The 25,951-nt window shown below is 41.3% G+C and overlaps 1 protein-coding gene across 1 annotated transcript in view; it reads left to right on the top strand.

Moving 5' to 3' along the window:
• Window positions 1-24,113: 24,113 nt before the first annotated feature.
• The window catches only part of LOC131673965 (2-(3-amino-3-carboxypropyl)histidine synthase subunit 2), a 160,657-nt gene continuing 158,819 nt past the window's right edge, over window positions 24,114-25,951 (top strand). The window contains exons 1-2 of the mRNA XM_058952409.1: window positions 24,114-24,567; window positions 24,955-25,288. Coding sequence (XP_058808392.1) covers window positions 24,514-24,567; window positions 24,955-25,288 — 388 coding nt within the window. The 5' untranslated portion in view covers window positions 24,114-24,513. The remainder of the gene's footprint in view (window positions 24,568-24,954; window positions 25,289-25,951) is intronic.

Here is a 25,951-nt window from a genome sequence, read left to right on the forward strand (position 1 = left end):
TCATCAAATATTGATAAGTTAGATTTGCAAGAGTCTAAAAAATATATATGTGCACGTATAGAAATTAAAAATTTAATGGAAATATAAAAGAATCCGACACAAAAAAAGTTGTACTTATATGTACCATTACCATTCAATAGGTTAAATATATTGTATATGAATGCTTTAAAAAGCTTTTTTATAGATTTTTATACAATTTTTTTTCTTTTTGTCCCGTAATCTTAATTTTTGCTAATATCTTTTGAATCGTTTATGCGTGGATTAAACCACATTATAATTTTCTGGACTTGTGATGCACTTAATACCTACCAAATTTTATGTAGCTAACTAATATATTTCTATCTTGAAGTAACAAATTTTCTTTATTGCCAAGAAAAAATATTGAATATGAAATATGATCTTGAATGGCACACAATTGAAAACTCAGGCTCAAATATATGAACGACTTACGAGACTCGTGACCTTAGCAAACTACAGTGTGTAAATAACAACCAGAGAGGCACACTCTACAAATTCCTTTTTACTTGCAGTACCTACCTTCTATAGTTGTCATGACACTGCCATGGCCATAGCATTCATGTATATATATTCATGTGTATTGATTTTGATTGATTCGCTGAATCTGAACCTGAAGTAGAATCGCATCGTAATGCTCCGTTCATTTTTTAATCGCGAATTAGCCGTATTTTAAGGAGTATTTCGCATTAAAAATGATAACGGAACGTGGTAGGCCACTTCTGACTACGGAGTGGTGTTCAGCGGGAAAAATTACATAGAAATAATCTATATAATATGCTTGTTATAGATATTTTCTGTCTTGTGTGCTAAGATTATAGACTCGTTGAAAATGTTGACACTTTGACCTAATTTTTTTTGTTCAAAAATAACAAAAAAAAATTTTGAATGACAGATTATTATTTGTTATTGAAAAAGCTACAAAATGGCCTATTTACTTTTTAAAAAAAAATTACTGAACCATATTTAAAACTCGAAAAACTCGTTTTTCTTGAGAAAATTTGAACTTTGACCTTCATTTTGAAGGTCAAAAGTTTAAGTGATTCATACGCGACCATTTTTCCTTTATTCTACATCATTTCAGCTTTAAAATGCCGTTAGGTTCATTTCGTTAGGGGTATTGGTTCGCGATTTATTTCATTTTGGAAATTTGTTACTGATTTGGAACACTGTGCGGCGTAGGCTGCGCAACGGCAGCAAAGCCCCAGGAATGAGCGAGATTGGATGACTTTTAGGGGAAGGTGCTATTGTTATAATGGCGAGGGTCATAGGATTTTTGAGTCCCCTAATGTTCATTGGATCCAAGGCAATCAGGCAACGAGGAGCCCGGTCTGTTTTTGGTGTCGCAAGTCGGGATATTATGCCCCGGGTTATCCCCTGGGTAGGTGAACCGAGTAGTGTCAAGCGTGTCAGACTCTAAATTGCATGTTTAGAATGAAAACGGGTCAGCAGGGAGCGGGAGCCCACCGCTCTCTGTGGTGGCTCACGGTGCGCTACCAGCACCGGGCACGATGAAAGTTCAGGAAGCGAGAGGAATGAATACGGACGCAAGGTATTGGCAAGAGCTCACGAAGCGACTCGAGAGCCGCTGGCAGGGGGGCCAACGATGGAGAGTGCTTGGAGGTGCAGATGGATAAGAATACCATAAGTGCCAACCGTGTGAGGCAGCACTGGCAAGTGAGTCTTCGCAACGGGTTGTCCTATCTAGTGAAGCTCCGGGCAGATTGAAGGAGCTTAAGGATGGGGCGGTAGGATTCTCGGAGTTGCTGGATGAGGTTGGCCCGTGTCTTGGAAACGCAACGAGGAAGCTGGAAGATTTGTCGATTCCGATAGGGGTGGAGGTTGTGCAGAGTACGACTGATTGTGAGTGTTTGATAGCCTCTGGTAGTGAGCGTCCTATTGTGAACGGGGTTATGGAAAACCGTCCAATACTCGTATTGCTCATGTCCAACAGACCATACTATGCACTGTTTGACATGGGTGCACAGGTATCGGTAGTGGGCTGCCAAATCACGCAGAACTTCCTAGCTCAGGTCAAATGGATCCCTAGGATGGTGAATGGCTTTTCAGGGACACCGGTTAGCATGATGCTGATGTTGTTTCTGGTTATCAAGATTTACACGATAGTCTAGTCAATCGAGGCATATGCGTGCGAGCAGGATTTGCAGTACGATATGTTCTTCGGACAGGACTTTATCCGTGCGTTCGGCTTCAGGATGGACGCCGTGGAAGACATATGGAGTGTCGATGGTCAAACATGTGGTACCACTTTACACGCAGAGTGGGAAATCGGAAGTACTTTCCCGACCGGCCAAGGGAACTCAATCTGACTGCGAAAGTAGGGAACTTTAGGCACTGCAGGAGCCCCAGCGATTCAAGATCGAGGAGTTTATGCGTCGAGTGGGGCCGAAGGAGTTACCTGCGCAAACTGACTTAATTAAATACGTAATTGACGTGCAGGGTACGAGACCGATCAATATGCCTATGCGCAGGTCACGCAGTTCATCCGCCAGAAGATCTAGGATTGGCACAAGGGGCTGATTCGTCCGTCTCAGAGCTAGTGATGTAGTGCACCGGTAGTTGTCAAGAAGCACGATCGGAACTACAGTCTGTGCGTCGATCTCCGGTGAACAAGATCACTCGCATCACTCACCTAATGCCGGGGGTGGATGTAGTACTCGGAGTACTTGCAGGAGGACAGCAAGAAGTATACGGTGTTTGAAGCCCTGGACTGTGGTCTATGGGAATGTAACCGTTAATCTGATCAACGCTTCTGCAACATTTTTGCGCTTAATGGACACGCTGTTTGGACCAGATTTCAAGCCGTACATTAGTAAGGGCTATGAGGGTTCTAAACCACTTTTACCATGGGAGTTTTTATTCCTTTTTACCAGTAGTCGGTAACATTATCAATCCCATGTTACCGACCTATGGGATGTTTTATCGGCAGATTTGTTATCGACGATGGACTTGTTTGACCGGCATTGTAGCCGACCGTTGTGTGTGTGTGTATGTGTATGTATATGTGTACCGATATGCAGGCCCCGCCAGTAGTTACCGACTCTTGTATCGACGTGGATGAATACCCCCGGCTCCATGCCCTCGATATTCGATGAATATGATTAAAAAAATATATGATCAATGGTATCGACGGCGTACTGGTATGCCTAGTCGGTATATCTCGTGGAAAGTTCTGGATCTCCCGGCGTACTCGTGCGCATGCCCCGTGGGATAAGCCTTATTGAAAAATCAACAAAATCAGCAAATTTTGAATACGTTTAAAATTCTAAACACATTTATTTGATAAAAAAAGTATACATGGCTATTATATTATAATACTTATACAAGTTTTGTAAAATGATCATTTGTATTTCTTCTTTTCATTGTCGAACTGTTGGTAGCCTTTTTCTTCTGGAAAATGACTAGTGTTGGTTGAAAATTTGGAAGTGATTTGTTTCCATGTAGATTGTTTTTTGTTTTTATCTGGATCTTCTCGGAGAAGACGAGAGTACATGACTGAAGGGTAGCGATCCATTTTATTCGAATGCTGGCTGATGAATGATCTGATTCTTACGTTGTCTTCTTTATAATAGCTGACAATTACGTTAGTTACACAGCCAAGAGAGTAATCTGGATTCTGTATTTGATAATTTTCAATCTTGGTTTTCAGAGGTTATAGCACTTTTACGCAGAACCATCTTCGATATGTGTAAGCCGAGTAAACAGGAATAATTTTCACTTTGAAAAGTTTAACTTTGAATTTTAGATCGGAATCAGTATATTCATGATGTAGATAGAAAACTGTGAATATAAAATATACATCTATAACCAATTCATTTCGGAGATAATTGTCAATGGTGATGCGAACACATTCAGTACGTTTAGTATGGAATGAATAACATTGATCACTACTTTTGTAGCAAACCTATCAGTACTAGAACTAGAAATATTTTCCTGGGCAAATTTATGACAAAGGCCCATTAAATATTCAGATAAGTTGTTCGTTTGTCAAGTACCAGATACCTTTCAATAAGGCTACAGAATATTCAATTATTATGAGATCATTCGTTGATAGGTTGAAAATGTTAAAAAAATATATCAGCTTCGCACCTTCGTCAATGAGTGACTGTACATAATCCATCGCTGTTTGAACCGTAGAATCATCTACATTGTACGGTTTACTAAGATATTCACGCAAGCAGGCTATAACTCGACTTTGAATGTTGTTACTTAATGAATTTATAATGTGTCTTATGCTGCTGTAGACGGCAAATGAGCTGCAGCGAATGAATCGCGCTCCTTTTGTAATGGTAACTGAGAGAGGGTAAATGACTCATTCAATTTATGAATGTCAGAAAAAACTTCTATAATTTTCATATCAAGTTCTTCTCGATGAAAATCAATCAATGTATAAGTTTCTTTTAACTCAGCTTTCAATTTTAAAATAGAATCTTTAATATTTGCAATCTCTGTGAAAGAGTCTCATATGAAGTTTTCAAATTTACTTCGTCAGCTCCTCTGAGCTTGCGTCCAAACACATCAATACTCATTATTAAAATGAATAAGAAAAGGAAATGAATGGATGATAAATAGTAAATTGAAAATGGTTAATTTCTTTAAGTTTTTTATGTATATATATTGAATTATTGTCACTTATATAAATTCTAATAAGCTACCGCCAAGGTACTTAAGCTTAACAATTCTTTTTTCAAGTTGACTGAGTAACGTATTGTGCGATCCCGGGTTGGGTTCGCAATGAAATGTTCGCTTAGTTTGTTCGGAAGGAAAACGTCAAACTCAGCCTCCAGTTTGATGACGACTCTTATTCCGAATTTTGTTTGAACTTCTTTCATGTTAGTGATTGAGTAAAGGATTGAAGGATTCAATTCTTTTATTTTTTTTGTTGGCAAGTAGGATGTGGTACGAGCTACAGCGTTACAATCTTCCACGATGAAGATTGATACCTGCGACATGTAAACTACGAAATATAAAAATTGAAAAAATTCTGTGAGTAAAAGTTGACATACAGTTTTTGATTATGTTCGCGCCGTATGCGCTCCATGTGTCTGTAATGGCAAGCACGCTTTCACCGCTACTCAGATTAGCATCTTTCCCAAGGCAGCGTCATGTGGTCCCAAGACCGCCGTTTAAGCGAGGTGACAGGGAGTGAGAGAGAAAGAAAGAGAGACGTAACAAACCAGCACAAAAGGATCATCAGCGCCAACACATGTCTGTCTCGCCGGGTCGTATATCCTAATTTATGGGGAGAAAGTTGTGACGACAACCGATAGCCCGTTTGGCCTGTTTTATTTGTCTGTTTGGTTTTCCGCCCTGTGATCGGACCTCCGCAAGAGCCTCATGGGTGGGGAGCTGCGTCCGTTGCTCGTAGCGGCGAAGCGTGGGAAGAAAAGGGGCAGTCAGTTCCTCAGGAAAACTCGGGCTTTGAGCGCACGCTCTCGATTTAATCGTCTGACTCTCGGGCTAAAAAAAATCTCGCTCTGGCGGATGTCTATCGCGCGTGTATTTGTGGCAAGATCAAGTGTGACCATTCTTCATTAGAAGTCAGCGGCGCAAGGGGCTAGGTCCAGGAGTTGCCTACCTAGCTGAGGATACGCCGTGTCCTCTGGAGTGGCTACCTCTCAGCGGTATCGGGTCCTTTCCTTCAACGGGCCGCGACCTGCGCCGTGTTGAGCTTGGGGACACTCTCCCTGCCTGGGTGAATCTTTCCACCTGTATGCGTGTCGAGCTGGTAGGACGTCCGTGATTGGCCATTCACTCGCATTGTACAGGTTAAGCGAACCTCCGTCAGAGTTACCCGTTTTAATTAATTCTTTTTTTTTTAGTAAAATTTGTTATTTGTAAAGTTCCCCTGAGTTCAAATGGCTTTTCCTCATTATAATACTGAGTTTTTTATGCCGGCTGAACTACGGGGCCTTAGTTTTAAATTATTCATTATTAAGTTATTTGTGTCATTGTGATTAAAGAGATAAGTTTGTTCCGTTTTGTTAAACGTTTGTGTTCATATTCAATTACCCACACCTGCACCCAAACCGCCCATCCTATCAAACAAAAGGATACCTAGATAGTCCCTTTCTTAATTTAATATGCTTATATTAAACAGATTAAAAAGAGTATTCAAGCTATATAAAGTATCTACTGTGAGCATAGACGAGCGAATGAATCTGTACCTTGATGCTGTCGCATATATAAGGGTAAACCGTTCATTTTAGTTGAAGGTGTTGTACCAATCTCCCACCTCCACTTCATCTCCCTCATCATATAAATCTAAAATTTTTAGTTTGCTGATCACATTACGGGGATATCATCATCATCATCACTATTCGATTCTGACGTTGATGAATCACTGACAGAGAGATCGCAAGACTGACTTAATTATCGATAATAACTGTTTTTCAACCAGTTTTTAAGAGCCACAACATTTTGAAACGCATAGTTTTCGGTCCAGCCTGGAGGATGATAATTGCAAACTATAGGCTCGCAAAATCCTGGCTGATGTAAGGAAGGGCAACCCCGATCTTCGAGATCGAAGACATGATAAAAAAATTTGGTGAGCCACTCCACTTCATACGTTCACACGTTTATGTTCAATCAAGAGTCATTATGAATGCGGCTACGTTCTTTTTATATGCTACAAGAACTCTAGCTTCGAGGTGCGTAAACGAACTTGTGTGGCACGCGACTATTTACCGCCAAGACGCTACATGACTCGTACTATTCCAATGCGCACACGGCTAAGTTTCATCTCTCTCTCTCTCTATTATCGACACTTAGTTTCTACAGCATGCAAACCAGAAAAGAAATTAGAATTGCGCCTACGAAGTGACATAGCTCCATTAGCTACTTGTCGCACGCTGAGAAAGATAAGTTTTCGAGTTATATGGGAACTTACATCTGTGAACGTAATATGGTCTTAACCGTGGAGCAGTGCGATGCGTCACACTCTCACCCCGACAAGTTAGCCATATAGCGCGTGGCTATGAGCTGTGCGCGCGCTCTCTCTCTTTCTCTCTCTCTCTCTCTCTCATGCACACACATATTTCCTTCATGCATGAATTGATATAATGTATGATCATAATGTACGTGCGTTAATCGATGATTGAACAGCGTCATGACTGCACCTTATCAATCACATAATCAACGCGCTCATTTTAACTTTGAAAAATTTTTAAGCATTCATGAGTATTGGAACTTATAAAATAGCAGTCGGATTATAGTAACTTTCTGATTATAAGTGTCAATGCACTAAATGTGATGTATTTGCTCTTGAAAATTTTTTGAAGTTAATGAAAAAGGTAATTCGCGTGTGATATGAGTTAGAAGCGTGCACACATGAAAGGACATAGTCACGCGCGAGTATTAGTGGTCTTACAAGGGAACCACCCGAACCCGACCTCACCGATTTGAATGATATTGGGATATGTTGTAGTACTTGAAAAAAAATTAGATACGTGTTTCTTTACGGCCCATAAGGGCTCTTACGGGGTGAAATCCACACAGAAAATCAACCCCTAAAATCAGTTTTTTTAATATATCTCAGCATCAAATGAATATTTTTCAGTAAACTCAACGTTAAAAAATTTCTTATAAAAAGGCGCTTTTAAGGACATAACATTTATACCGAAGGGTTGCAACCCCCTTTTTAATAGGGGTAAATACACTATTTTTAGTACTGTTTTACGACAAGTAATATAGTAAATCAGCTCGAGAGATTTAAAAATCGCACTGATAATGAGAAAATACCAAAATTAAATTGACGTGTTTCCGGATTTAAAAAAAAAAACGTTTAAGGGGTGTTTCACCCCTTAGAAACCACCCCCGTCAAACTATCAGCAGGTTAATCGACCTAACCCAGGGATAAACAAGTTTAGTCGTTTGTTATTTCTTGAAATAATTTAATCCTATACATGAGCGAGCTACCTCAACTAATCAACCTGCCTCTAACCCACCAAACCCCCATAAACCACCCTTACCCAACCAAATGCAGGCTTACCCACCTACTCCTGTGATAAGCAATTTTAGTCGTTTGTTATTTCTTGAAATAATTGAATTTTACACCATAAGCGAGTTATCCCAGCTGTATAACATACCTCTTATCCACCTACCCCTATCCTATCTAACCCCCACACTTATAAACCACCCTTACTGAAACACAAGCAGGCTAAACCTCCTAACCCTGGGAAACACGAGTTAAGTCGTTTGTTATTTCCTGAAATAATTTAATCCTACGCCTGAGCGAGCTACCTTAACTAACCAACCTGCCACTAACCTACCAAACCCCCATAAACCACCCTTACCCAACCAAATGTAGGCTAATAGACCTAACTTTGCGAGAATTGTGTTTATCAGTTGCTTTTTCTTAAAATAATTGATTTCTACACCGTACGTGGGGTATCCCATTTTTTTTTATAAAATATATCTGTAGCTCAAACATAATTTATGACAAATAAAAATATGTTTAATACATTTTATTTTAATAGTACCAAAATGGCGAGAAATATCTCTTAAAAATAAACACGAGAATAACACGAGGTCTAATGATCATTTTAACAATTAACAATTATTAACAATTTTGTTTGTCGGCATCGTTTCCCTTACAGCTTTATCGAAATGTCCACTCCAAGAGTCGAGTAAAAGTACAAATTAAGGTCCAACATTTGGGTAAAAAACTTCTTTCAACCAAATTTTAAAATGATCTAAAATAAAAAAATGTCAATATTTTTTTATGTCATTGCATTATAATAAAAAAAATATACTAACTTATCGTTAATTTTCTAGATTTAGATGCTTCCACATGTACATTTTCTGGTCTAAATAATGAAGATTCCACTATGGGGCCGAATTGACCATTTTTTTCTTTTAATACTATAAAAAGTGGTGATAAAAGTTCCCCGGTTGCTGATATAGTTGGCTGAATTGTATAACTGTGCGTTGTCGATGAAACCGACTGTACCAGACATTGCACCTGCTTTTCTCCTTCAACTGCTAATGTTCTTCCCGAGTGCATTTCTAATTGGAAACCACTCTGATCTGAATGATAAAAGTTTGCAATGCCGATTTCTGGTATACATGATTTAACACCAGCTACAAAAGCATCAGCATTAGTTTGTAGTTCTTCTTTACTTTCTAATGTTTTTTTGGTGAGAAATTTATTTATTTTTCTAGATACTATTCGATGAGCTTTTTTAAATTTTAGTAACCAATTTTGAGAAGCCTTAAATCTTACATCGTCATGGCCAACAATTTTTTGAGCTTGCAATGACCATTTCCGTATATCTCGATCATGCACTATCGTACCAGCTGCAATAGCGGCTTTTAAATTATCAAACGTGTATTGGCAAATTTGCGCAATTTTTTCTCGATAAGTTCCATTTTTATTAATTGTTTTCGCCCAACGTTTAAGTTGACTTATAGATGAAACTTTTTTGAATCTATGTTTTACAGTATCCAGTTTTAAGTTTTTGTTTTTTCCACTCCTCCAAAATGCTACGGCTCTTTGTTTATAATCAAATGTGATTTCTTCATCATCATTTGTGCTCTGATTTGTTGGTGCAAAATCAGGATCAGGAAAGTGATGTTGAACTTCATCTTCGATTATTTTAGCATCAGTATATTTATAATCTTCATGAAAAACTAACGTTTCGTCAACAATCATATCAATATCATTAAACTCATACATGGCATCTATTAATATTTCTTTCAACTTTTCTGACAATTTAATTTCTTTCAAATTAATCTCGCTATCTGGTATTTGTAAACTTTGAAAATATGCTAATAATAAATTGACTACCTTCAAAGGATTGATCTTCATGTTTTAATCTAAAACAAAATCAAGATATAAATACTCTTTTTTGCAGTTGAATAATTTTACAAAAGACAAAAGAAAACCTAGTCTATAGATAGAATTCGATCATACGTTTTTAACAGTTATATTTTACATGTTTACAAATCAAAATATTTGAATAAAATTATATATGATAAGTGACATAAATACTTACGTAGTAGACAAAAACTTTTCTTCTTGTTATGTACTATATTTTCGTGTTCGGCAAATTTGTATGTAAATATAGAAATAAGTTGATTTATAAATCCAGCACTATAAAAAAACTTTAACTTTTTAAATACTTGACTTTTCTTCAACTACTATGAATAATGAAATATGTATCGGATGTCTTATTATCGTAAGGGGCGTAGATTAGATATAACTTATCTTCTTCGAGCCATTGATAAGACAAAATTGTAAATAAGATAAAGTGTACAGCAAAGTAAAGTACCAACAAAAAGTAAACTAAACCACAAGTGAAAATTGAAAAAAGTAAACAGTTTATAAGTATTGGAATTGAGACTATAATAACTATTTATAACTATTAATATAATCAATTATTTGTTATAATTTCTTTTCTCATTGACAAATTGTAAATGATTAAAAAAGAAATAATGACTATATTAAACTTCCACTTTTGAAATTAATAATTTTAACTGTTCTTACTTGTTATTTTCCTTTATTACGAATTAATTTTACGTTTAAAAAATAATAACTATTATTATTACTCTTTTATACACAGCTATATGTAATACAATGCAAATAATATTTTTAAAAAAACTGATACTATAACTGTTATTATTAATTTCGTAAAAACAAAATAGTTAATAATTATTTATAATTTATTTTAGTCAAATCTTATATTTATAAGCCGTTATTAATTATTTTTGTCTTTTTTTATTTATAATGAAAAGAAAATAATAATTATTACATAAAATTTGTAATACTTGGGACTTATTGATAAGCAACATGAATGTTATTCAAGAAATACATTTATTTTTCGCTATTTATATAAGGTTAGCCCGCATGTGGTTTGAAGGGTGGTTTATAAGGGTGGGGGTTAGATAGGTTAGGGGTAGGTGGATAAGAGGTATGTTATACAGCTGGGATAACTAGCTTATAGTGTAAAATTCAATTATTTCAAGAAATAACAAGCGACTAAAGTTGCTTTTTACAGGATTAGGTGGGTTAGCCTGTATGTGGTTCGGTAAGGGTGGTTTATGGGGGTTTGGTGGGTTAGAGGAAGGTTGGTTAGTTGAGGTAGCTCGCTCATGCATTGGATTAAATTATTTCAAGAAATAACAAAGGACAAAATTGTTTATCCCTGGGTTAGGTCGATTAACCTGCTGATAGTTTGACGGGGGTGGTTTCTAAGGGGTGAAACACCCCTTATACATTTTTTTTTTTAAATCCGGAAACACGTGAATTTAATTTTGGTATTTTCTCATTATCAGTGTGATTTTTAAATCACTCGAGCTGATTTACTATATTACATGTCGTAAAACAGTACTAAAAATAGTGTATTTACACCTATTAAAAAGGGGGTTGCAACCCTTCGGTATAAATGTTATGTCCTTACAAGCGCCTTTTTATAAGAAATTTTTTAACGTTGAGTTTACTGAAAAATATTCATTTGATGCTGAGATATATTAAAAAAACTGATTTTAGGGGTTGATTTTCTGTGTGGATTTCACCCCGTAAGAGCCCTTATGGGCTTAAAAAAAACACGTACCTAATTTTTTTTAAAGTACTACAACATATCCCACAATGATTTAAATCGGTGAGGTCGGGTAGGAGTGGTTCCCTTGTAAGTGAGGCCTTCGCCACATATGCGCATATGCGTGCGTACAATGGCGAATAAACGCGTATAAATCGGTAAAAATTTTGATAGTGCCAACAACAGAAAGTTAATACTATTTCTCGCATGCCCCAAACGAACACACACTCCCGGAACAAACATATTATAACGCTATATTATTGAAGATTATGATATGTTTATTCCGGGAGCAAGTGTGTTAGTTTGGGGCATGCGAGGAATAGTAGTAACTTTCTGTTATTGGCTAAATCAAAATTTTTAGCGTTTTGTATGCGTTTGTATGCCGTTCTCATGGAGACTGTATACAGAAGGCGAGGTAGGCCTATACCGCCCCTGTTAAAGCGTTCGGCAAACCCAAGTCACAGTCCCAAAGTAATTAGCCGATTTTAGCGCTGCGTGCGGTAGTTAGTGAACTACTAGAAGACTTACAATATGAGCGCAGCTTATCGACCATGGAGACGTATACAGTTTCCATGTTATCGACCATGGTACTGTAGGTGACGAAGATAACCCGCACGCGAATATCTTTTTTTATAAAAAGAGATAAATTAATTTTATAGAAAGTGAATACTGTTTTACGATAAAAAAGTCTTGCTTTTTTGTTCGTAAATGTACATTTTCAAAGTTGAGTGAATAACATTGAATTTCTTACCTTGAAAAAAAAAAATATATATTGTAACGGGGTAAAACCGTTTAATTATTTTATTCGCGCAATTATACTAAAAGGACGCGCGTAATTATTTATGCTCAATACATAAATCGGAAAGCATGTGGAAACGTGCGTCAGTCAACCAGTAAGTCCTCTGATCTAAGAAAGGTGAGTGGAAGCTATATGAAATGAGCGAGTCGAAAAATACTTGTTAATAACACGGACGTAGCCTTTTATTACCATTCAAACACTACATAAAGTCGGCCGGCGCGTTTGTTTACATTGACGCTCGCTCGTCGGCAACACGTATTGCCGGTACGCTCGCTGCTCTTTGTTATTAGAGCCGATGCATGCACGCTTCAAATATCGGAAATTAATTATTAATCATGCAACCGCGATCGTGAAATTAAGCTGGCCAGCTTACCTTATTATTGCAGGCGATCGAAGGAAACACAAATAACTCGCACAGAGCGGAACAGTTTTGAATGTTTATCGCCGGTCGCGAACACGCGCGCGCGGTTATGGTTTCGCCCTCGATGGCGAAACCTCCCACACACTTTCTTGACCTGGCTCCGAACTGGCAATCGTATGGCACCTTGGCGGCAACGATTGTAGATAACTGGATGTTGCTTGTCTGGATATTCTTCTGGTAATCTAACTCAAGCGGCACTCGAATTGACAACGGCGAAATAGCAAAGGCGAACGGGCGTGTTGACGGTTGACGCTTCACTAGTTCGGTTTCAATCGCGCGCGTTCCGTCTGCTCGCGTGCCGAATTCCTTCATTATGAATTTCGTCCCCCCGGCAGGTGCTGCCCTCACAGGCAAGAATTAAGTTATATTATCAGCGCTAATTTGACGTTTGCCGTCACAGCCCCTTCCAGTCTGGGTCTACAGGGTCCTCGACGATAATTCCATTAGCGCTGTCCCTTCCGAGGAGGAGAAGAGGAAGGATAATAAAGGGTTATAGTCCATGTGATGTCATTTCACTATTTATTTTCCGGGTAACATGACGGTATCCCTGCCCACGGGGGCAGGGGAAGATCACCTGGCTGGTCTCTCGGGTAGCTCCTCGCCCCGGTCATCCAGCGGAGGACGGCCGCGCGCCTTCCACCCCAGCCTCTCTTGGACCAGGTTGGCGTGTTGTAGCACGCGGGGGCAACGGTCCGTGCGGGTCACCCTGGGGTAGTGGCATACGTTGCACCCTTCCCACTGAGCGCGGGAAAGGGTGCCCCGTGGGAGGCCTCGTTCTCTGGGGGTCAGAGGCAACCCGTTTCTACGGTTCGGGGCGGACCACAACGGTCTTTCAACCGTGGGGTCCTCACCCGCGGGGCCTAATACCACATTGATGTGGATGGGCCCCGTTGCTTGACCACCCTGGCTCCCGTCCACATTCACCACCAGGTTTACCCCGCACGTTTGCGGGCCCTGGCGCGATGTGACCCCCGACCTGACCTCCGGAGCCGCTGTTCTGGCTCCGGCAATCGGAGACTGGGGGAGGCTCGCGGAATTGCCACTCGCCAGGCTCTCGATGGCCTGGCGGTGGCGCTGCTGCACCTCTCTGATTGCCGACGCGAACTGGCGACGGCAGGACACCACCTTATCCCAATGATCCAAATCGTCCGGGTGGTGCCCCGCGGCTGTGTACGCGTCGTACTCGGCGTACACAGCCCGTTGGAGGGTGTTGAGGGTCGCCCAGCCTTGCTCGACTTCCCTCAACCCCTCGACTATGTCCTCCCAGGTCCGCTCGCCAGACGGGGGTGTCTGGCTGATGAACCTGGGGCGCCAGGTCGCGTCGGCGGCACCCTCCTCCGTCTGGGTGCCGATGGTCGATGTTGGGGCCTTCAGAGAGATGGATCCCGCTGGGGGCCCGGGCAGCGATGTCGTATCGCTACGCGCGATGCCGGGATTCGTCGACGGCATCGCGGTAGCGTCTTCCATCGGGAGCTCCTCTATGAGCACGAATGACGAGCTCTCGTGAGCTCGTACCCGTGCTTGCTCCTCCTCCTCCTTCTTTGCGCCGAGAAGGTGTAGGGCGGCATACACCACCCCCTCGACGGCGGGACCTAAGTCCAAGCCGATGAGGGCGGCTGCCGCTTGCTCGAATTGTTCGAGCGTGATCTGCATCCTGTAATAATCCGGCAAGTTAGTATCCCGAATAATTTTGGATATCGAAGGTGGGCGCCTGTTCGGCTGCCCAGGGCCTTCGTCGCCGGAGTTGAAGGTGGGGTCCTTGGCGTCGGTCTCCCAGGTCCTTCGTTCGCCGTGTCTCATGCATTCACGGTTGTCGTTTTCGGTGGTCTGCCCCTCTTCCTCTTCCCGATGATGGGAGGAGGGGCTCGAGTAATCTGTCGGTGTTGTGTAGTGAGTGTGGTTCGTGTGCACTTACGAGGTCTTCCTCGTGGGCGCTTCAGAGTGTTAGTGGGGGAGGTATTTAGTGGGACCCGGCTGGGGGGACCACGACGAGTACGGCGAGGTGAACTCGGAGTTGTCGCGTCGTCATTTCGGAGTGTATTATCTGTAGTGTCGGCGCTCCCGTTTCCGTGTATCAGTGTATCGCTCGCATCGGGCGGGACGCTTATCGCCTCGGTTCCCTCGGTGGTAGGGGTCTCGTCGTCATCTCGTGTTCGGGTTCCATCTTCCGGTGTATCGTCCTCTTGCCCATAATAGGGTTTGAGGTCCTTAGCGTGTATTAGCTCCGTGACCTCCTCCTGTTGGTTGGCGAGGCGATATGAGTTGGCGCCGAGTACCTTCGTGACGATAAAGGGGCCTATGAACTTGGGTGCTAGTTTCGCGGAAATGCCCTGCGCCGCGCAGGACAGTACGCGATTCCTTTTCCACACCCAGTCACCTTTTTTAAACCTGTGGTCTCTGTGCTTGGCGTTATATTGCTTGGACTGCCTCAGGGACTCATCCGAGGCGCTCTCGTGAGCTTGCTGAATGGCGGAACGGCTATTCTGCATGAGCTCGTTCGATTGCCCAATTCGAAGCAAACTCTCCTCTTGTGCGGCGAGCTCGTCCATCCGTTTCCGGAGAGTATTCGGGGCACCATGTTGTCTGCCGTAATTGAGCATGGCCGGACTAACCCCGGTGGAACTATGGACGGCCGTATTCAACGCGAACATGAGTTCGGGTAGCGCTCGGTCCCATTCCCTATAATTCCCCTGCAGATACGACGTTATCATCGTCTTCAAGGTACGGTTAACCTTTTCCGTAGGGTTAGCCTGCGGGGTATAGGTTGAGGTGAAGGTCCGTCTTACCCCCTGATCTCTTAGGTACCCGTCTACCAACTGATTGCGGAACTCGGTGCCATTGTCGGACAAGAAGATCTTTGTTGTTTCGAAACGTAGGATTACCCGTTCCCGAAGTTCCTTCACTATCGTCTTGCCGTTAGCACTACGTATGGGTATACATTCGACCCATCGTGTGAATACGTCGATGAATACTAGGACGTATTCGTGCCCTCGAGGGCTCTTCGGAAAGGGTCCGGCGATGTCGCCCGCGACCACTTGCCAAGGCATAGACCATGTTCGGTCCTGCATGAGCCCGCGCGGCGGTCGCTGCTCGACCTTGCACTGTTGGCAGACCTGGCACTTTTGGACGTATCCCTTTACATCCGTGTACATTCCCGGCCAGTAATAGGACTGGGCGACGCGGGCGAAGGTCTTCTCGCGTCCCAAGTGTCCTGCCGTCTATAGGTCATGATTTTTGAACAGCACCGCTTTGCGTTCTTCCGGGGGCACGACGAGTTTCCATTCATCGCCATATCCGTCTCCTCCTTGATGATCGTAGCTCGGCTTTCGGTGATACATCACCCGGCCGACAATCTTCCAATTCGGGTATCTCTCTGGGTGGCTGTCGACGCGTCGGAATTGATCCGTGTACCAGGCGCTGTCCCTTGACTTCGGTTGGTCCATTGCGCCAACCTCTGCCTTCGTGGGCTTAAAAGCGCGTGATAAGGCGTCGGGCAACACATTGTCTGCCCCCTTTCGGTATTCGATCTCGAAAGTATGGCCTTGAAGTTGTAAGGCCCATCGGGTGAGACGTCCAATTGGGTTCTTTAGGTTGTATAGCCATTTCAGGCTATTGTGGTCAGTTACCACCCTGAACGGGTACGCTTCTATGTATGGGCGAAATTTTTGGATGGCCCACACGACCGCCAGGCATTCGCGCTCCGTAGCTGAGTAGTTTTGCTCAGCCGGATTAAGGACTCTGCTAGCGTACTCTATGATTCGGTCGCCATCTCCTGCTTTTTGTATCAGGACGGCACCGATTCCTGTAGCGCTAGCATCCGTCTCCAGCACGTACTGCCCATCGGGTTCCGGTAATCCCAGGCATGGTGCGGACATTATGAGTGCCTTAATTTTGGCAAAGGCTGGTTCCTGTTCCTCTCCCCACACATATTCGCTCTTTTTTCCTGTTAACCTCGTTAGCGGTTGAGCGTGTGTGGTGAAGTCGGTCAAGAATCTGCGGTACCATGAAGCAACCCCCAGGAAGGTGCGCAGCTGTCGCACGTTTCCTGGTCGTGGGTACTCCATGATAGAGCGCACCTTTTCAGGGTCTGACCTGATTCCCTCGCGGTTGATCAACAGGTCCAGGTACTTGGCTTCAGACTTGCAGAAGACGCTTTTCTCTCGATTAATCGAGAGGCCAGCTTTGCACAACCTGTCCAATACGGTTTTTAGATGTCGTAGGTGATCCTCGAAACTGGACGATACCACTATGATATCGTCCAAATAGGCGAAAGCGAATTCGCATAGTTCGGCGCCGATCACGCTATCGATCAACCGCTGGAACGTGGCGCCGGCGTACGAGAGACCGAACGGCATCCGCACGAACTGGTAATGTCCCAGTCCGGGTACGGTAAAGGCTGTAATTGGCCGAGATTCCGGCTTGAGTGGGATCTGGTGATACGCGCTGCTGAGGTCGAGCGTCGATATATAGCGTGCGTTTCGCAAACGCCTTAATATATCTTGCATAAACGGTAAGGGATACGCATTCGGCTCGGTGACTTTGTTGACCTTTCTGAAGTCAATACCAAACCTGTACGAACCGTCCTTCTTGCGTATCATAAGCACTGGGCTCGACCAGCTACTGTCCGCCGGTTCGATTACCCCTTGGGTTAACATTTCCCTTACCAGTCTATACATTTCAAGCTCGACCTTGTGCGATACCGGGTAGTAACGCTGTTTAATTGGCTTCGTATCACCGACCCGAATCTCGTGCTCGATGCCTGCCGCACATCCCAAGCCCATCGGGGCTCGAGATAGGGCCTCGTCGATGGTCTTCTGCAGCATGGTCTGTTGTGTAGCCGTAACCTCGGCTAGTCCGATTGTGGTTAATCTCGGACCAGCCTCCAAGCTAGCTACTTCTAGCTCCATTTTGGCCTGTGATCCCTTGAACAGCAACGTGTTATCGTCGGGGTCAAGTACCGCTCTGAATAACCTGATGAAGTTTCCTAAAATACATTCCTCGACGAGGGTAGGGAGGATGGCTACTCTCGTCGGCATCGTCAATCCTCCCACGGTGAATGGTAACAGGGCGTGACCAACGATCGTTAACTTACGACCGTCTGGTAATCCTGCTGTACCTGCGTGGGTGGTGTCCAATCTGACGCCCAGCACAGACGCTATTTGTAGAGCATTACTACCCATGACTGTGGTTGAAGCTCCCGGATCATAGAGGGCCCGTATTTGGAAGTCCCCTATTTTCACCGGTAACCACCAACGCGTCTCCTGTTCCAGGGAATATCGGGAAACAGTTTCGACGGCTCCACAGATTTGCTCCTTATTCATCATAGCGCTAGCCATTGTGCTGTCGCATGGATGAGTGACGTTACTTGTCGTCCGAGCCCCTTTGGTTCGGACGAGCGGAGTTTCCATGGGGTTATTCTTCGACGATTTATCCGCCTTTGCCCGTGCCCCCGAGGGCGTATGCGATCCATACGTCACCGCCTCGGCTGGTCTAGGGTCTCTGGCTTTACTAGCGTCATAACCCTTCTTCTCCACGTGCACTCTACCGCCACGCTCATCTTTGGCGTCACTAAGGGAGTTCTCGTTCTCGACGCTCAACACGCTCGTTACTAACGGCGTGGGCTGTGTTGGCGGAGGCTGCGAGATCTCTTTAACGGGGTTTGGGTTACTGGATGAAGGAGTGGGGGTACCCCACCTATCCACTCCTTTGCTCGTTTCCCTTATTGCATTGGGGACAAAACTTCTTGTAGTAACCCAGTAGGCCGCACTCAACACATTTGATCGGCCCTGAGAACTCTCTTCCTCGTCTGTGGGGAGTCTCTGTACTTTTGGCTCGGTCCTCGGAAGTCAGACTTTTGTCGGCGCGATTATTCTTCATTTCCGCCGACATTTCCTTGATGGACAACAGTATTTGGTTAAACATGTCGATGGGCAGAACCTTTTTCTCGCCATCGACGGATTCCAGACTCGGATTAGGTGTCGCCCCCGAGGGCGTCGGTGTGTAGACGACCTGGTGCGTCACCTTCTCGAGTACTTTCTCCATGCAGTCCAATCTATTACTGACTTCCGGTTTGTCACCGGACATAGATGCCACCTTCCCCTTACGACCCTTGCTCGCGTCGGTGCGGGGGTGATACGCCAACTCAGGATATAAAGTCGACTGAGGGTCTGGTATCGTCCGCTCCATCCTTCGCTGATGCAAGTTATTCTGGGCCGTCGTGGCCAGGTCGTTCAGGGTCCGTACGGAGTCCACTTCTGATCTCCGTATTTGGCTCTGGATTTCCGGGAGGAGGTTGGCATGTAGCAGGTCCAGCTGACTCTCGTGCGCCATTTTGGGGTTCAGCCGACTCATTAGGGCCATCATGTTCGCGATGTATACGTTCGCGGGTTCGTCTGGGCCCTGGTATCGGCCTTGAACTTCTTTGGTTAGACGCTGCTGCTGTTGCCTGCTGGTCCCAAACCATGCTCCGGCGTCTGCCTCGAAATCCGCGTAGGAGAACCATTCGTTTCGCATTGCTTCGTACCAGACGAGGGCAGGACCGACGAGTAGCTCGGATACAGCCATGAGCATCTCGTCTTCTGTGAGTCCAGCGCTGCTCCTTGAGTTGTCCAACCTTGATAAGAAGGTGTCAATGCTCGCGTTGCCGTCTCCGGAGAACCTGAGTTTCCATCCCCGGACGATGCGGCCGACGTCCCTTGTTGTCGACCACGGGTTTGACGTCTGTTGGGATGACCACATGCTCGGCGGGTGGTTGTCCACTTCAGCATTAACTCCACCGAGTTGATGCTGTCCACCCTCTCCGAAAGAGGGCGTCTGGCGGGGGGTCCTGCCGGCGGCCCCCTTGGGCCTCTGTCCGGGTCCGGCTGGAGTGCTCTGGGGTAGCCTGGCGTCGTAGTGGCATGTGAATTTATCCTGGAATGCGACGCTCCTACGCGTGTTTTCCGGTTGTGGCTCCTCGTTGGAACTGTTCGAATCGTCTTGCCGCATATCTCTGTGTACGGCATTTTCCAGTGCGTTCATCCTGGTTGACAGGTTGTCCATTTGTTCCTGCACCTTGATGTTGGTTCTGACGATTTGTTCTACTATTTGGGTTAGGTTAGACGTATTCGAATTCCGTGAGTCTTGTACTTTCAATTTCTTCTCATTTTCTCTGGACCGGAAAATGAGGTCTTGAATCATCACCGCGAATGCCGGCGGGAGTTTGAATTGGCTGCCATCGTCAGCCGTTATAGTAATACTCTTATTACTATTCGGGTTCTCTCCGCTGTCCAGGGCATTGGCGATGTTTATCGCGGTTTTCTGAACTCGCGATATTACGTCCACACTTTGCAATAGTTGGGCTAGCGGGTGTTCTCCCTCCTGCTCGGATGCTGTGTGTTCCTGGCATAGGGATACAATTAGCTCCGAGCGTAGGGCGGCTCTTTTGGCTGGACTGCTGTGTTGGTTGTCGACTTCCGCGAAATCTGTTTCGGAATAGTCGCCGAGTAACCAGTTATGCAGTCGTGCAGCTCTCGAGAGCTTGCTCCCGCTTGTTTTGAGCTCCAGTTGCTCGAGGTATTCTTCGATTTCCTCCTCCTGGAGCGTCCATACCCAATTTTCTATTTCTGTCTGAGTGCGGTCCATGATTGTCTGTTTGTTTACTTGCGTTTAATTTCTTTGTAACAATACAGGTATGTTACGCGAGTGCGAGTGTTGTATTACAATTCGTACGCCGAATGAAAATAAAAAAAATTTATTAGCCAACACTGGGCTTGATCAAAGGCGTTTTATGATTTATTTGCCGAAAGATTCTTCGCTCGTTAATACGCAATATAATGATCCTGCCTATCAGACGCACTAACTGTTTGTTAGTACGGCTGTGTGAGTTAGTATCTAAAATATTGTAACGAGCGTTGCGCGTAATCACCAATAGCCGCAGTTAATAATATTTAAAAAAAACACATTTACGTTAAGACAATACGATGTCAAATAAAATTACTCAATTGAATTAATTTTGTTTGAAAATTGCCGGTGTTAGTTTTCCCCGGGCCAACGGGTATAATAATATTATTTGCGGCAACTTTCAAAATTCGTTGGTGTTTACGTTTAAGAATCTTTCGGTCGCACTCGCACGCGTTCACAGCTATTGTTTACAATTTTTCGCCGCGGTGAGCCTTCGCAAGCTAGCTAACAGGCTCTGTTTACTAACGTGGCCTTCGGTATCAAGTGTGCACAACAACACTTGATTGCCACCTGAGTCGCTGGTTGACTGAGCGCGAGGTCACTATTGAGAACCGGTGTTTTGAACTATCAAAAACACCGTAGGTTCTTTAACGTTGGGCGCCATGTAACGGGGTAAAACCGTTTAATTATTTTATTCGCGCAATTATACTAAAAGGACGCGCGTAATTATTTATGCTCAATGCATAAATCGGAGAGCATGTGGAAACGTGCGTCAGTCAACCAGTAAGTCATCTGATCTAAGAAAGGTGAGTGGAAGCTATATGAAATGAGCGAGTCGAAAAATACTTGTTAATAACACGGACGTAGCCTTTTATTACCATTCAAACACTACATAAAGTCGGCCCGCGCGTTTGTTTACATTGACGCTCGCTCGTCGGCAACACGTATTGCCGGTACGCTCGCTGCTCTTTGTTATTAGAGCCGATGCATGCACGCTTCAAATATCGGAAATTAATTATTAATCATGCAACCGCGATCGCGAAATTAAGCTGGCCAGCTTACCTTATTATTGCAGGCGATCGAAGGAAACACAAATAACTCGCACAGAGCGGAACAGTTTTCATGTGTTCATGTTTATCGCCGGTCACGAACACGCGCGCGCGGTTATGGTTTCGCCCTCGATGGCGAAACCTCCCACACACTTTCTTGACCTGGCTCCGAACTGGCAATCGTATGGCACCTTGGCGGCAACGATTGTAGATAACTGGATGTTGTTGCTCTGGATATTCTTCTGGTAATCTAATTGACGCTTCACTAGTTCGGTTTCAATCGCGCGCGTTCCGTCTGCTCGCGTGCCGAATTCCTTCGTTATGAATTTCGTCCCCCCGGCAGGTGCTGCCCTCACAGGCAACAATTAAGTTATATTATCAGCGCTAATTTGACGTTTACCGTCACAATATATATATAAAAACTAAATTTTTCGAAAAAGTTTTAGAAGTTTGTTTAAGTGAGATTGTTACACACACGCACACACACTTAGAATGATTTTGAAGGTCATTTGAAGGTCACAGTGATTTTTTGCATAGGAACCCCTATTTTTGATTCCGGATTTGGAAATAACGAGAAATTCTACGTATAGATGAGGTGTTATGTGTGGGGTTTGATTGATGATGATGTTCCCGCATATATTTAATATAAACAATTAAATAATGAATATAAAACTGAAATTAATATTTTGACTGTTTGCGTAGTTCTTTTGATTTTAATTTTTCTGCATCATGGACAATATTGTGTCGCTTGCACGCCATTTTCATTCGTCTTTCTAAATAGTAAATTATGAATTTGTATGTTAATTTTATTACATGATCTGTACAACCAACAAACGCTAGAGAGTTCGTTTTTATTATTTTTTGAACAATGAACTGCATACTATCTCTAGTCATGCCATTATTACACTCAATTATAAAGGTCACACAATTTTCAACCATCTTAATTAATTCAAAAACATTGACGCTAGATTTAATTAAGCCACCAAAACTCTCTCTAGCATTTGTAAGTTGATGGCGTGCAGCATCACTGGAGAATGCAGATTGGAATTTTCGCACTCGTTGTCCAAATGTCGCGTCTCCCAATCTAAAGAAGATAATTGATTCATTTTTTGTTGTCATTCAAAATCAAATTAATTGCCAACATTTAGTTTTTACTAAATTCAAAACAGGTGAGAATTACTAACAAATTAAAAAATAATTATAATTATTGTAAATTTTTATGTTAAAAATCTATGCTTTTTATACAATTGAATTATGGCTTTCGTAACAATATTTTTCTATTAAAAAGATAATTATCTTACACGGTAAAAATTTCGTGGATAGTTGACAATGACCACATTAATCAACGTAACTATCATTAAAGTTAAGTATATCGATTGTTATTTATTATTAGACATTATACTGTTTAATAAGGAAATATAAAAAAAAAAACTATAAAATTATTAAAATCGAGTAATCGAAAAGCGTATTCTACCATTACAAAAAAATAACAAAAACGATATTTTGCAAGACTTTTTCATCGTAAAATAGTATTAATTTTCTATAAAATTAATGAATTCCTTTTTACAAAAAGATATGCAATGGCGAGTTATCTTCGTCACCTACAGTACCATGGTCGATAACATGGAGACTGTATACATCTCCATGGTCGATAAGCTGCGCTCATATTGTAAGTCTTCTAGTGGTTCACTAACTACCGAGCACGGCGCTAAAATCGGCTAATTCCTTCCGAGAAAAAGAGAAAGTTGCCTAGATAAATCGTCTCTGCCTCGCCTCCTGTATACAGTCTCCATGGGCGTTGTACGCACGTGTATGCGCATATGTGGCGAGGGCCTGAAGTTGGAGCTTGAATCAAACGTAAAGACGGAATCCACGTATACTTAATACGTAGTTAACAGAGTGGTGGTTAGGCCTGCACCGAGACCGATGCGAAAATGGCCCGACACAAATAACATTTTATAAAAAAAATGATCACATCTCATGTATGTCGGATTGTACTTCTCGGAAAAATAATTATTTGTTATTGTACCATTATATTTCCATAAAAAATGAAAAATATCTTTATCGATATTTCATCTTCTATTTATTCACATAAAAGACATAATTAAGCAAAAATAAATTAACAGAAAAATTGTACCTTCTGTAGTTTAAATTGTATCATCAGTACAATTCTATAAATTTGTTTCTAAAAGAAATAATAGGACAATTACAAAGCTCTACGCCTGCGCAAAGTGCATTTCCGGATGACATCCCTGACAGTTGTAACAATTAGTGGTAATTTGTAATTGTCCTATTATTTCTTTTAGAAAAAAATTTATAGAATTGTACTTATGGTACAATTTAGACTACAGAAGGTACAATTTTTCTGTGAATTTATTTTTGCTTAATTATGTCTTTTATGTGAATAAATAGGAGGTAAATTATCGATAACGATATTGTTTATTTTTTATAAGAAATATAATGGTACAATAACAAATAATTATTTTTTCGAGAAGTACAATTAGACATACGTGAGATGTGATCATTTTTTTTTAGAAAATGTTATTTGTGTCGAGCTGTTTTTGCATCGGTGAATATTGCACAAATGTTTTCCCCGTTTGCACGACTTATTCCCCACTGTTATAATCGATATTTCGGCCAATTATTATCATTGAATGTTTGTGTTTAGTCTGACCACACTGATATTTTTATTATAGGAAAACGTAAATGAAGCAAATTATTTGCTCAAAATATACAAACTAAGCAAATTTATTTTTATTGAAAGCTATTTCTGTCTTAATTTTTTGTATTTTCAAGGATTGACGGTAGTTAAAAATATTATGACAAACTTGTGAAAAGAAAGATAAAGGAGAAATTTTACAATAATTTCATTTTTATTTCATAAGATTTCATTTTCCGTCTTAGTCTTTTTTACATATGGACAATTTAAATATGGAGAAATAGAGATTCTAGCTTACCATTTTAATATATTTGTCTACAGTAATAACGTATTTAAGTGTGTTTAAAAAAATGATTCAGCTTGATGAATGTATTGACTGGATAAACACTAATTCATTTAAGAAGGTATTAAATATATTGAAATTAATTGTACAAAAATATAGTGACTTTTGTACCATGCATTAAATTGAATGAGTAACAGTATTAATTAACCAGTATTGAACAGATGTTCTATACAAATAGTTTGCTATTAAAATTTTGTAATTTTGTAGTAGTATTTGTAAAATTTAATATAAATTCAATACAATTTTGAAATAATCATCATTAATATATACAAAAAATGATATTTTAGTACTGTATTAAAATGCGACAGTTATAATTTAAAACTCAACTTCTAAACTATAAAAAAATGTTCAATAATTATTTATGAAAATTAAGATTTAATATTATTACTAAATGTTAGATTGTATTTTAGTTTTTATTATTAATTATAAAAAAACCATCTTTTTACAGATTTGCCTACAGTTGTCAGATGATGTTTCAAAGTATTTAATAGAACTAGTTTTGTATTTGCAAAAACATACAAATGCCTCTTTTTTCGTTATCAATGATACTGGATATCAAAATTGCTGTAATGACAAACTTCTTGCAAATCACGTAGAAGCAGAGGCTTGTGTACATTTTGGACATGCTTGTTTAACTAGTTCTAATAATTTACCTACATTTTATGTTTTTCCAAAGAATACAATAGATGTCAATAAATTTTGTAAAGCATTTTATAAACAATTTCAAGATTTGACAATGAAAGTTTTACTCTTCTATGATGTATCATATGCCCATTGCATTGGTAAATATTATTAAATTTATTTACATATTTTTATCAACACGATATTGTCTAAAGTACTTTACTTCTTCAAAAGTAGAATTTAGATAAAAGAACATGAAGTAAAGTGCTTCAGACAAAAATGATTCTTCTCAATTTTTATTGTATAGTAATGTACAAATGCATCTAAAATAATTTTACTATATGATAATTAAAATAATAAATTTCTATACTAACTTGTTTTCCATGAAGATTACAAATTGGCAGTAAACTGTCAGTATTTCAAAATGTTTCAAGACTTGTTCTAATTGGAATATTCCTGATTTCTTAAAAGGACAATTTTTAATTATGAAATTAACATTTCGTAAGATGTGTAAATCACATAATTTGAACTATTAATAAATAATGAAAATCTTAGTTATAACTTTTACTCCAATGATAAATTGATATAGAAAATGTAGAAATATTTTAACAAATCGCTTTGTTTAGTTAAGGATACAGATATTAAAGAAAATGATCTGTCGCTAAGTATTCCTTTTCTGTTGCAAATAAGTATACAAATTTTGTTTAGAATATGTATTTAAGTCATACAAGAATATATATAAAATTTATACAAATATTACACAAGGTTTATATAAATTTTATACACAATTTACATTAGATTTGTATAAATTTTATACAAAATTT

This window comes from Phymastichus coffea, unplaced genomic scaffold (assembly GCF_024137745.1).
Source record: "Phymastichus coffea isolate CEN01 unplaced genomic scaffold, Cenicafe_Pcof_1.1 PCOF00001, whole genome shotgun sequence".
Lineage (NCBI taxonomy): Eukaryota > Metazoa > Arthropoda > Insecta > Hymenoptera > Eulophidae > Phymastichus > Phymastichus coffea.